General features: G+C 54.5%; 1 protein-coding gene across 1 annotated transcript; it reads left to right on the top strand.

The window, feature by feature from the left end:
* Nucleotides 1-480: 480 nt before the first annotated feature.
* On the top strand, nt 481-12,183 carry Insyn1 (inhibitory synaptic factor 1). Its single transcript, XM_027923293.2, has 3 exons — nt 481-1,110; nt 1,517-2,242; nt 11,461-12,183. Exons 2-3 carry the CDS (start codon nt 2,087-2,089, stop codon nt 12,181-12,183), a joined length of 879 nt encoding a protein of 292 aa, XP_027779094.1. The 5' UTR covers nt 481-1,110; nt 1,517-2,086.
* The last annotated feature ends 490 nt before the right edge of the window (nt 12,184-12,673 follow it).

Below are 12,673 nucleotides of genomic sequence, written 5' to 3'. Positions count from 1 at the left end.
GGGGGCGGCCGGGCGCGGCGCCGCGGCGCTCGGGAGCGGGCCCAGGCCCTCGGAGCCCGGTGGGGCAGGGCAGAGCGAGGCAGTGAAGAGAGGCCCAGCCCCAACCCGGCGCCTGTTTGTCCCACCTGCAGCGACCCGGCGCCCCGGGGCTGCGAGGCAGGAAGCCGAGAGGGAGCGGGCAGGAGGCAGCGGGAGCCCAGCGGAGGCTGCGAGCCCCGTGCGCCCTGGTCCGGCCCGGCCCTCCGGGCGCCCCTCCCCTCATCCCCTCGCCTCGCCTCCTCCCCTCGCCTCCTCTCGCCGCCTCTTGCCTCCTCTCTTCTCCGCCGGGCGCCGCTCCAGCCCGCGCCCGGGCCGCCGAACCCAGCCGGGCCAGGCCCCCAGCCTCGCGCGCTCTCTGCCGCGCCGAGGGAAGACGGGGTCCCAGCGGCAGACGCCGCCCTTTCCCGGGGACCCGGCGGATTCCGGACCTTTCGGATCGTGGCCTGAACCCTGGGAGCGTTCGCGCTCCGGGAAGACCGCGGGGCTGGGCTGATCGGATCCTCGCGGCCGCCCAGGGCGACGCGGGTGCCGGAGCGCGGACATTGTGTGTCCAGGCTGAGCGCGTCCTGGGCGCCTGGTAGTGCCGCTCACTAAGGGCAGGGCAGACCACCGCGGAGCCCGGCCCCGGCCCATCTGGACTGGACAGAGTGAATCCCGGACAGTGCCGAGCCCGGGGAATGCCGGGCGTGGGCTGAGGGGATCCCGGCGCCCTCCCAGCCCTCCGACTTTGGCTCGCGCGCTCGGACCGGCCCGGCGTCGTCTCGGCCGCCTTGCGCCCGAGTCACCTGTGGCCTGGAGCCCGGAGCCCGCCGGACCCTCGCTCTTTCCGGACCCGGAGCCTGGCGGGTGCTGTGGGGGATTTTGCCGGCCCCCTTTCCTGGAGCGCCGAGGCCCCGCCCCCTCCCACCGCCCAGATGTCTCCGGCCGCGGCTCGGAGAACCTCCCTGAGGCCAAGGGCCGAAGGGTCCAGAGAGAGAAGTCCGCCCTAGGGAGCCTTGGGGGCCCCCCAACCTCGTCTTGGGGCTTGGCCCCCGACGCTGCTTGGAGGGAAGGCCGGTGCCCCCACCCTTGGTGAGTGCTGGAGCTGGGCTTCTGAGGGAAGGCGGCGCTAGGGGAGGGAGGGTCCGCTGGGAACGAGGGCACCCTGGGGGCACTGGGAGGAGGAGGGAGGACGGGAGAGGCCCTCTGGTGTACCAGCGGAGTCAGGCTTGACTGGGGGAGTGGGGGTTGGGGAAACCCAGGCCAGGGTGCCCTAAAGGAGGCTGAGGACTTATGCCTCTAAAGCAGGGGCTCCCCCACCCCATGCCAGAGAAGGGGTGTGCTGAAAAGCATTTGCTTCTACCACCCCTCCCCACAAAGAAAAAAATAAATAAATCCCCAGCGAGAAGATGCAGACAGGGGAGAGGAAGGAGGAAGCAGCATTGCTGGCTGGTGCTGCAGCCTGGGAGGGCTGACGCCAGGCTCGCTGTCTCTGCAGGGGGCTGCCCTCCTCCAATCCAGCTCCCTTTCCAGAGCCGCCCACATCTGGAACCCCCTCCACATCTGGAAGACCCCGGCGGGCGCTCATCCCTCTGCAGGTGTCAGTTGCATCCAGAGACCTCTGCCTTTGCAACTGCCTAGGAGTTGTGAGGGGATTGCTGCTGCCTTCCCCCATCCCAAGGGCATCCCTTACCCTTAGTCCCTGCAGAGTCATCCCCCTGCCTTGGTATCTAGGCTCAGGCAGAGAACAGCTCTGTATACCCACAGGCGTCTCAAGTCCTGGAGGCCACTCCTGGGACCCAAGGCCCCTCCCCTTGCCCTCTTGTGCCCTCACCTTGACCCTCTCTGTTAGACTCTGTCTCCCTCTGGGTGTTCATTTCCCACCCAGAGGAAGAGCAGGCGGAGTGGCAGGGAGCAGGGACTGGGTGAGGGCTGCCCAGTACCAGGGTGGGCTGGGGGGCCGTTAAGATGTGGAGCTCTGCCCGACTGAGGGGGGCTCCTTCGAGGAAGACACAGTGTGTGCCCGACTGGGGGGAGTATGGGCAGGCCTGCGGCCAGGTGGTGAAGGATGAACATTCGGGGCACCCCGGACCTCGGGCAGCCCAGTGACGACCCCAGCAGTGGTGGTGAGCGAGAGAGGATTCGACAGCGCATGAAGATGGTCATCGGGCAACTTGAAGGCATCCTGCGGGAGCTCAAGGAGGTGGCCAAGGAGCTGAGGGAGGTAAGCGAGGGGTGTACAGGAGCCACACAGACCTTAGACCAGCCTTCCTGGGCTTGGCACCAAAACATGTATGTGTGTTTGAGTGTGCCAAGCCATGTGCATATGTATCACTCTGCTGGGGACCTCTTTTCTTCTCATTCTCCTTTCCTCAAATCTACTTTGCCAAAACTGTTACCATGCCCTAGAGCTGTAGGGTCTTAGTGCTGCAGAGATTGCTTGGGCAGCATGTCAGTGGGCCCAGCCCCATGGTTAGTATTTAGGGTCGCCAAGGTGGCCAGTAAAAACTAATTCCACTGTAGCTTCTTAGAAGGAGATATTCTTCTGGGACTTGAGCTGACTCTTGACTTTACCATCTACCTCATAGACTGAGCTGGTCATAGAGGCCCTGCTAGAGTGTGGATGACTCTACTTAGTCAATTCCCACTGCTTGAGGCCCTGCTGAAAGCATCACCTCAGAGATCACACAGATGTTCAGAGCACTTGATTGGGGAAAAATTAAACCAGCCGTGCCCTCCCTGTCCTGGGGTAAGAATGGGCCTAGGCACTAGTGGACATCAGGGTTCCTCGTGTACAATGGCAGGGGCAAGGATCTCCTCTAAGGAGATGTGTTCCCCTGCCACGAGGGATGTTTTTGAATGGTTTTGCCAAGGCTGAAAAGTCACTGAGAAATGCTGGGAATGTGTATGTGCCTTTCTGTCTCTCTAAGTGGAGCCCGGTTTAATTACTGCTTCCCACATCGCTGGGGTAATGAGGTACACAAGTCGTCGGCCCTGCCCCCTGGGCTGTGTTCAAGCCCAAAATGCATGACCAGCGTTCTGAGCCGCTGGCCTGAATTTGCCTGCTGGGTGCCATTACACCAGCCAGGTGGGCTTTAGGCAAATTTCAACTCCTTGTAACCAGGGCCTCTACAGAGATAGCAGGGAGAGTGATTGAGCTGGGGTTATGGGCGCAGGGAGGAGAGGGGCTCTAGGAGGGCTGAGGAAGCGGAGTGATGATGGGTACCAGTCCCAGACTGTCAACATAGCATTCCAGACTGGTCTGAGCCAAGGAACAGGAGTTTTTTGGAAGAAACTGTGTTCAGAGTTGGGGAGGGGGTGGGTTTGCAGAGATTCCTGGAACTACTATTGGGCTGGGCAGCCCCTCTGTCCAGGATCAGCCTCATAGAGCCTGCCAGGAAATCCGGTTTCAGGAGGTAGGAATGACTGTTGCCTCAGGTAGACAGAAGCAGGGGTTCTTCTGCCCACGGACTAAGCTGGCCATCGTGTGGGCTAAATATCTTTGGTAGTACAATTAGAAAGTACAATTAGAAGCCCCCCAAGCAGTCCCTTCTCCTCCAACCTTATGAGTCCAAAGGATTATAATAACTTCTCCCACCCTCTTTGGCTACTTTAATTCTATCAGGGCCACGGGACCTATTCAGAGTTTCAATCTTGGACAGGAGCCTGGGACCCATGCCCCAGCAGGCCCATGCAGAAGGACCCAAGATTGACTCTAATCTTGGGTCTCAACCTTGATACAACTTGGCCTACTCCCAACTGAGCATCTTCCAGGTGCTTGCATCCCCTCTCTCTCTAGCATAGTCATCCAGATCTTGAAGGGATCTCGCAGGTAATCCAGACAAGCCCTGTACATTTACTGTTGAAGAAACTGAGGACCAGAGAGTGATAGGGGTTTGTTCAAGACCATGCAGCTACCAGGGGCAGAACTGAGTCTAGAATTCAAGTTCCTGATACCTATTCTGGGTCTTCAGCAGGTGGATTACTGGGTGACTCTTTGCATTTTGACAGGGGACTTCTTGTGCTTTGATGCTATGGCATTGGGATGTATTTGCAGAGTGTCTACATGTTCCCCTTCCCTTGTCACACTCACCTACTCCCATGCCTCCCACACCAGAGCTTCCAGGCATGGACTATGCAGCCCAGAGGCCTGAGACAGGACAGAGGAAGATGAGTCCCCTCCCCCCATACACCCTGTAGGCCATGTGCCTCCACCCAAGACTTTGGCAGGTTGCTATGGCAACCAGAGTCTATCCCGTATGCCACTGCCTGCCTGCTGCCAATGGCACCCATCTGTGGGGGTGGGGGGGCTCAAAGCTCCTTCATCCCCCAGGCAGGGTCTGGACACGAGTGATTGACAAGGGAAAATAGGTGAGACTCAGGAAGGCCCAGGCAGAAGATATGCTATGCCTGTCCTCCTATGGGATGGAATGTCAAGAATGGGGTTACCAAGTGGGGGAACCAGGCTCTGGTTTGGAATTCATTCCTTGGAGCCTGTCATCTTGGCTCTTGGTCCTCCAAAGGGACTGTACAGCTGATCTTCCTGGCTCTCCACAGTATTATTGTGTGGTATTTTTTCTTTGGGGATCTGGGCATACCCAAGGTCAAGAAGGGACCAGGCGTTTGTTCCCTCATCACACCCCACTCCCTGGGTGGCATCTGCTCAGTCCCCACCAGCTCTGCTCTTATATCAGGAAGGCAGGGCACTTGGATATGGAGGCAAAACTCATACAAAGGACTCAGGGATGCTGCACAGGATGCTTGATGGGGGAACAAGGCAGCAGAGAGGAAGATTCAGCTTGGTTCCCCTCTGCCAGCCTCCTCCTGTCTGCAGGTCCTGGGCCCCTTGGCCCCCAGACACCCCTATCATGGCATACCCTTCTTATCCTCTTGAGTATACATCCTGAAATTCACTGTAGGATGGATGAGAGATACCAAGGCACTTCTTCCCCAAGCTCCTGAGCCTCAGTTTGCTCACTTCTGAAATGCGCACAATGATGATTTGTACCTCATAGTGATCTTGCAAGGATTCATTGGGGGCTTAGCATGTGGGAGAGGGGAGCCAACACTACTCACACTCCTAGAGGATTTGAAGTTCCCTAGCCTGTACCTCCCTCTCTCTCCCTAACCCCTGCTCTAGCTCTGCCACAAGCTCCCCTGGTAACAGGGAGCAAATTCAATCCCATGGGTGGGGAAAGTCATTTAAAAGACATAAGTGAGGTAAGAAATGCAAAAGTGCTTTGAATGCTAAAATTGTACCACAGAGGGATATGACAGTCAAACATTAATTAGCCCTCACTTTTCCTATGTTCCCCAATACTCCAGGATACCAGGCCAGTCCCAGCAGGCTTTCTAAGCTCCTCAAAATTCCATGGATCTTAATTTAGAGATGTAGCACAGCCCAGGGACTAGGAGCACAGGTCATATACCACGTGTCTTTGCTTCAGATGTGAGCTCCATCCTGTGTGAACTTGGGAAAGTTACTTTACCTTTCTGTGCTTTCTGTTTTACAAATTTTACACCACCCCCACCCCCTGTCCCAGGGTTGTTGTGAGAATTAAAGGAGATATTATACATAAAGTGCTTAGCCACAATGGGCCCAAAGCCAGCTCCATATTTGTTATGTTTTTGTTTTTGTTTTGGGGGTGCACAGGATAGAACCCAGGGCCTTGTGCGCGCTAGGCAAGCGCTCCACCAGGGAGGCACACCTGGCCCTCTGTTAGGTATTATTACTAATGATCCTAGCACTGACGTGCTTCTCATTTCCAGGTATAACTTGGTTTTCTGGAGCCACACCAACTTCTTAGCCAGGAGCAGGGTCACAGCCAGGTCCTGACCTCCTGGCCTGGGCCTGTTGGTGTTGCCTGCTTACCATTTTTTTACCAGCAAGAAAAGGGGATAGAGACAGTGACAGGGTAAGAAGGGAGTCTCTAATAAGAAGAGAAAACAAAGGAAGTGGGGGAGAGGGTGGGGAGGTGAATGACTACCCAGGGGAAGAACGTGGCATGCAGCAGGAGCTCTGGGCCAGGTCTTGGCAGAGGTGCCCGGCATGTTCAAGATCATCAAGGAAGCCTGCAGCTAGAGCAGAATGAGCAGGGAAGAGAGCAGAAGCTAAGGTTACACCGGGTATGAGGGGTGAACTCCAAGGCCTCTTGCTGAGCATGGTCTGGAATCTGGATTTGTCCTCAGTGAGAATCACATACTGTCTTCAAGAACTTCCTGTTGTGTTTCTGGGAGGGAACCTGCTTCCCTGCTGCTTCCTGTTGCCCACCAACCCAAACCTCCCAAGGGCAGGGTTCAGGATCCTTCTGTCCTTGGCCTGCCAGATATTGAGCACCCCTTGAGCAGGTACTTGGCTTCTTCCTCCCTGGGGGATCAAAGGGGATCCTTGTGCTGACCACCTGTATCTCCCACATCATCAGCAATTCTTGGGACAGACATAACTTAAAGGCGCAGTTGCCCACCTTAGCCCGAGGGTGAAGGGGTGAGCATAGTCTTTCCTCAGCCTGGGGTGGCAGTAGAGGGCTCTCCCTCCTGATTTTCACAGGAAGCAGGCATAGTGGCAGCCTGTTTCCTGGTTGCCCCACTGTGCAGTCCCGTTGGCAAGGAGTTGTGTATGAAGGTGGCAGGGAAAGCCAAGGGCCTTGCGAGCCTGAGATAAATAAATGTGGCCCAGTCAGGAAGCAGCTGGAGAAGGAGAGGCTGGGGACCACAGGGCCATGCCAAAGTGGGTCAGCTGCATCACCCACAGCTCAGCACGAATTGCGCGGATTTTTTATTATTATTTTTTTTTTCTTGCCTGCCTCTTTTCCCTTTGCTTTCTCCTACTCGGACAGATTCACTGAAGCTCCCTGGCCAATTAGGCCAAATTGCAGGATGAGAGCCATGAATCACGGTCAGCTCACTCTGTCTCTCCCCAACTCCACAGCCCCCCAGGAAGATAATAAACAAAGTAATCACAGAATTAAAAAATAATCAGTGGTCATAAATAATGCAGAGTCTCCAGTTATGTAACCAGCTGCCCGGGGAGCTGGAAGAGAGGGAAGGAGACAGCAGCTTATCAGGGGAGGTGGGGGTGGGGTTTGCTGGGTCTGGCATTCCTGGGTCCTCAGTCCAGGCTGTAGGGCCTTAGGGAGCACAGAGGTGCCTTCCTTGAAGAGAGGGTTCAAGCCAGAGCTGGAAGGAAGACTGGACCAAGCAATACAGAGGTGCCTAAGACTGTGGAACTCTTCCTTAACAAAGAAGCCCCCAGCAGTTCTTATGAAGCCTTTAGTCACCAGTCTGTAGCTGTGTGGGCAAAACAAACCCATCCAGCACTGCCTTTCACGGGGAGACAGATATCAACTGTATCATACCATGTATGTACAGAGTTGTACCAGTGTCAAATATTGCCCTCAACTGCAGGGCTTCCTCATGGAAGTGTGGATAGACGTAGGGAGTCGGAGAGGAGGGAGGGCCCAGAGGCAGATGTGAGATCAGTGGAGTGCGGAGGGGTACTGAGAGGGCAGGCCTGGGAAGGTGGAGCCTGCTTGCTGGAGAGGAAAGGGAACGTTAGGGATTGTGTTTGGGAGGCTCAGGAGTTTGGGGAGCAGGGAAAGGCTGCAAGCAGAGGGGTGACGTGGTCCTGTTGGGTGACCAGAAAATTCTCTGGATGCAATAGCATGGAGAAGGCTGTCAGTGGGAAAATTAGGTGGGTACAGTTGTTCAGGAGAGGGAAACTAAAGCTGTGACCAGAACAGAGGTTGGAGACACCCCTGGGACAGGGGCCTGGGCTATGCCTGGGGTCCCCAGTGAGTTCTATCACACCCTTCAGCCCTGTCCTTCCTCTCTAGTGCTTGCTCTTGGTCTCTCCTGAGTAGGCCATTCTTGGTCTTAAGGTGCAAGGCCCTGAAGTCAGGAGTTGACTTCTGTTCTCAGCTCCACTCCTTCTAGTCTCTGGGCCTAAGTTTCCCATCAGCAAGCACAATGAGACAGGTGGACTCAACAGTGCCTCTCCAGCCTTGTGACTTTGAGGTTCTATGATTTTATGATTTTTATGCTTCCACTTTTTTCTCTCCCCCTCTCTTTCCTTCTGTGTATATAATTATTTCCCTGTACTCCAAGACAAACCCAAATTACATGTAGGCAAAATTATTATTAAATCACAGAGAGAAACCACAGATTTCAAGACATCTGAAGCAGAGAGGCAGGTAGCACAAGGCCTGCCCCATGCCTGCCCTCCCTGAGGCCCATGAGATGAAGCACCAGGGAAGGGCAGCAAGGTTTAGGGACTGACTCAGGTCCCTGCGTAGAAACCAGGTACCCTTGGGCACATGGCTTTCCTTTCTGACCCAAATTTATATCATTGATTAAGTGGATGTGACCTGCCCCACCTAATAGACTGGTCAGATTTGCCTGCAAACCTCACAGCCATTTGGCTAATAGGACCTTCTGGTTCTATTCAGCCTAGAGAGAGACCTGCTTTAGGCAAAATTGGTACTACCCATGTCAAGGTGGTGAAAGGCCCACTATATTCCAGTGTTCTTCCCCAGGCTTGGAAATTTCCCTATTAGAGTGTCATTCCTTTGGTGAAGAACTGATTCCCATTCGCTTTTGGGCCTGATGCCAGGGACCTGGACATGCACTCCTGCCCAGTGGTGCATAGCAGATATTGGTAGGCTACATTTTTCTACATGCTTTCCCAAGAGCATTAGGTCATTAAGTCCTCACAGCAGCCCTATCAAGTAGGTACTACTAGAATTCTCCTTTGACAAAGAAACAGAGGCACAGAGAAGTTAAGTAACTTGGCCAGCATTACAGGTCAGGCTCCAGAGTTCAAGTTCTTTTTCTTTCTTTTGGTTTTTTTTTTGTTTTTTGGGGGATTTTTTGGTACCAGGGATTGAACTCAAGGGCACTTGACCACTGAGCCACACCCCCAGCCCTATTTTATATTTTATTTAGACACAGGGTCTCACTGAGTTGCTTAGCACCTCACTTTTGCTGAGGCTGGTTTTGAACTTACGATCCTCCAGCCTCAGCCTCGCAAGCTGCTGGGATTACAGCCGCCTGGCCAGAGCACAGGTTCTTAAGTTTTTGGCTGTCCTAACTCTGCAGTTTTAATCTGTTTAATCTTCATCAACCAAGCAAGGAGAGGAGTGTCATCCCTTTTTATAGGCCTGAGACCAAAGCTTGGAGGTGTATTATCATATCTGCTTAAGTTCCCACAGCCAAGAGGAGGCAGATTTAGGACTTGAACCCAGGTGCCTCTCTGCTTTTCCTCCATACCTCCAAAGTGGAACCCAAGAGGGGCACACTAAAGAAGGGAAGGGCCAAAGGGAAGGCCTTCTGAGCAGGTGGCCAGCTTCAGCTCCCTGGATGGGAAGAGCATGTCTAGGCCTGAGGCTGGTTGGTGTCATCCTCACTGAGCATCAGGGCTTCCTCTTAGTCTCTGTGAAGTCTGAGAGGTCACAGCCAAGTCATTGCACTCCAGATCCCTCCTGGCAGCACCACCCCCCACCCCTCAGGCTGCAGAAGCTTCTCAAGAGCCCTGGGGATTGGGGGATGGGTAGAGCTGCCCAGCTTGTGTTTTCACCTGAAGTAAATCCCCAGTACCCAGACTAGTGGTCTTCAAAATATGTCCCTGAACCAGCAGCAGCAGCAGCAGGGAGCATAATGATCTCATGGGTGGAGGTGACACTCAGGAATAGGAAAGGTAGGAAAGCCTGGCACATAGTAGGTGGTCAGAGGTGGGAGATGATGTCATTTATTCCCAAAGCTCCTTGAAGTCTTTCCACTGCCCTTCTCCTTGTTCCTCCTGACACTCTGCGGAGGTTGGCAGGGCTGGGAATCTCACACCCACTTGGTGGTGAATGAAGCTGACGTGCAGAGAGTTTATGTGACTTGCTCAAAGACACACAGCAATGTCTAAGCTAAGTCTGGTGTCCTGACTCCTCCAGCTTTTCTGCAGGCCTCAGCCACTCCTGGTCTGGGGCTGTGGTGAGTGGACCTTCCTAGGCAGTGACACCCAAAACAACTTAAACTCACCTCTACAAACACAAGTCTCCTAGAATCCCAAAGGTAGAGGAATCTCGGAGATAAAACTAGTTCATCTCCTCTCTCTCTTTACAAATTGAGAAAGACCCAGGGAGGAAAAGGGCCAACCAGGTCACCTGCCCCTGACCTCCAATTTTTGATGGAGCAGTCTTCCCACAGGTCCCAGCTACTTTTGACAGCATTTTTGCCCACTGCCTCTTTCACCTTAGCCACTCACCACCCCACCCCTTGGCAAGCATCTAGCACATTTCTTGACAGCAGTAGTCTTCAATACGTGTTTGTTGAATTAAGGGCCTAGTTAATTAATTAATTGACTGCTGTGACTCCAGGTAAAGAGCACCAACTGGCATGGGGCGCTGGATTCTGGTCCAGATGACTTGCTGTGTCTCTTTATCTCTGACTCTGGGTCCCTCTGCTTTGTTTTATTGTTTAGCTATTTTGTTTTTGGACTGAATCTTCTCTCTCCTTTCTTGTGCTCTGTCATCTCCCTAGGTCTCTGACTGGACCTTTCTCTTTCCCTCACAGTCTTTCACCCTGATTGATGTGCTGACAGAGGCCCAGGCAAGGGGATGTCCTAAGGCAGGGCCACCTGCATGGAGGCTCAGGACTTCACTTTTTGCAGGGCAGGGCAGGATGTGCAGTGACCTCCACAACCGAATTGCCTCCTGAGTGCATTTAACAAGCAGCTCTGGGCCCAAGATGGATGGTTTCTTTATTGCTTACCAAATAATGCTCACTTTATTCCTTTTCCCAACAAGCCAGGATGGATCTCTGCTCATTGGTGAACAGGAAAGGCAAGGAGGGAGGAAGCTCTGGGGGCACAGGAGTAACTAACTCAGCCACTGCCACACACCTCTATTCTTATCTGGAAGGGCTGGTGGGTAGTAGCCAAGGCAAAGTCCGTGACCAGCAGCAGGAACTGTCCAGGATGCTTTAAGAAGCCTGAACAGGGTCCTTCTCATGGCCACCCTCTATCATTTCCTCTCTGAGGATGGATGGGCCTCTGAATAGGCTTGCTGGACTCTCTCAACCCTCTTAAATGGCCCCCTCTCAAATCAAATGAGGATCAAGCCCTGAACGAACAGCTCCCCAGAAGCAGCTTTGTTTGGGACAGGAAAGTGTAAATGGATGGATTGCAGGGCTGGAAAGCAGTCTCCCCTTCCACCCAAGGGACTGAAGACTTGTAAACTGACCTTTGGGAAAGGCTAGAACAAATTCTGTACATCCCAGTCCAATTCTGGTCCTTTGGGACCTCAACAGGACACATAAACCTATGACTTCAAGTCCAGTCTTTTCCTTTAGGGTTACCAGCCAGGGAGTCTAGCAGGGCAAGGCAGAGGTACACTCATATCCAGGTTGTACTAGGCCCCCACCTGGCGCCTCTCATCTCCTCTCCCCTTCCCTGGCTAGGTGGTGAGCCAGATTGACAAGCTAACCTCTGACTTCGACTTTGAACTGGAGCCAGACGACTGGACCACGGCCACTGTGAGCAGCACCTCTAGTAGCGACAAGGCGGGCGTGGGTGGCCCCTTTGACCTGGGCCATCTGGACTTCATGACAGCTGATATCCTCTCGGACAGCTGGGAGTTCTGCTCCTTCCTGGACGTCTCCACACCCTCAGATTCTGTGGACGGCCCTGAGTCAACGCGGCCAGGGCCTGGCCCTGACTACCGGCTCATGAATGGAGGCATGCCCATCCCCAATGGGCCACGAGTGGAGACCCCCGACTCCTCCAGCGAGGAGGCTTTCAGTGCTGGCCCTATTAAGGGCCAGCTGCCCCAACGAACTCCAGGGACACGAGAGAGGGTACGGTTCAGTGACAAAGTGCTTTACCATGCTCTGTGCTGCGATGACGAGGAGGGGGACGGTGAGGAGGAGGCAGAGGAGGAGGAGGTGGGCCTGCCCCCTGAGCTGCCCCATACGGAGACCCATGTGACCCCCCTCAAGCCCTCCCCAGCCCCCCACAAGACAAGGCGCTCTCCACTGACTGGCCGTCACTCAGGGCCCACGTTGGCCCCAGAACAGACCCGAAGGGTCACAAGGAACAGCAGCACCCAGACAGTGTCAGACAAGAGCACGCAGACAGTGCTGCCCTACACGGCCACCAGACAGAAAGCCAGGGGGAAAAACTAGGGGCTGGGGAAGGGGGTGGGGGGGTTGGCACATAGAGCTATAAATATATATAAATATATATATATATTTAAACAAACACAGTCATAATAAAATTTAAAAATGCTAAGGATCCGGCCCCGCAGGCCCCAAAGCTTTTACAGAGCTCATCTTAGACACAGATGCCCACTTACCACCTCAGTCCCAGGAAGCATGGTCAGAGCCCACCCCCCATCCCTTCTCATTGCAGGGCCCCTGAGGAGATATCTAAAAGTATGTGAGTGAGATAGGGGTGGTCTAACCTGGTAGGCGGTAAGCACAGTGGTACTAGGTGGCTGCTGGCTGGGCCATGTCTTGGAGGAGACCCATCTGCAGAAGGCAGGCTCTAAGAGAGCAGTGTCTGATGGCCGAGAGACTGCAGGACTCAGGGCCCAAGGGTGGCATTGCTCCCGCTGGGCCCTGGATCACTTGCACCCCCATCTTTCTACTCCAAGGCCTCTCCTTCTCAAAGGAA

Source organism: Marmota flaviventris, chromosome 2, assembly GCF_047511675.1.
Source record: "Marmota flaviventris isolate mMarFla1 chromosome 2, mMarFla1.hap1, whole genome shotgun sequence".
In the NCBI taxonomy this organism is placed as follows: domain Eukaryota; kingdom Metazoa; phylum Chordata; class Mammalia; order Rodentia; family Sciuridae; genus Marmota; species Marmota flaviventris.
The sequence above is the reverse complement of the archived record's forward strand: the minus strand, read 5'-3'. Positions and strand labels throughout refer to the sequence as shown.

Excerpts from the sequence above, each read along its gene's own strand:
- Insyn1 (XM_027923293.2), top strand. The coding sequence starts at position 2,087 with ATGAACATTCGGGGCACCCCGGACCTCGGGCAGCCCAGTGACGACCCC. Across the intron at positions 2,243-11,460 it reads TGGCCAAGGAGCTGAGGGAG|GTGGTGAGCCAGATTGACAA; the intron begins GTAAGCGAGGGG and ends TTCCCTGGCTAG.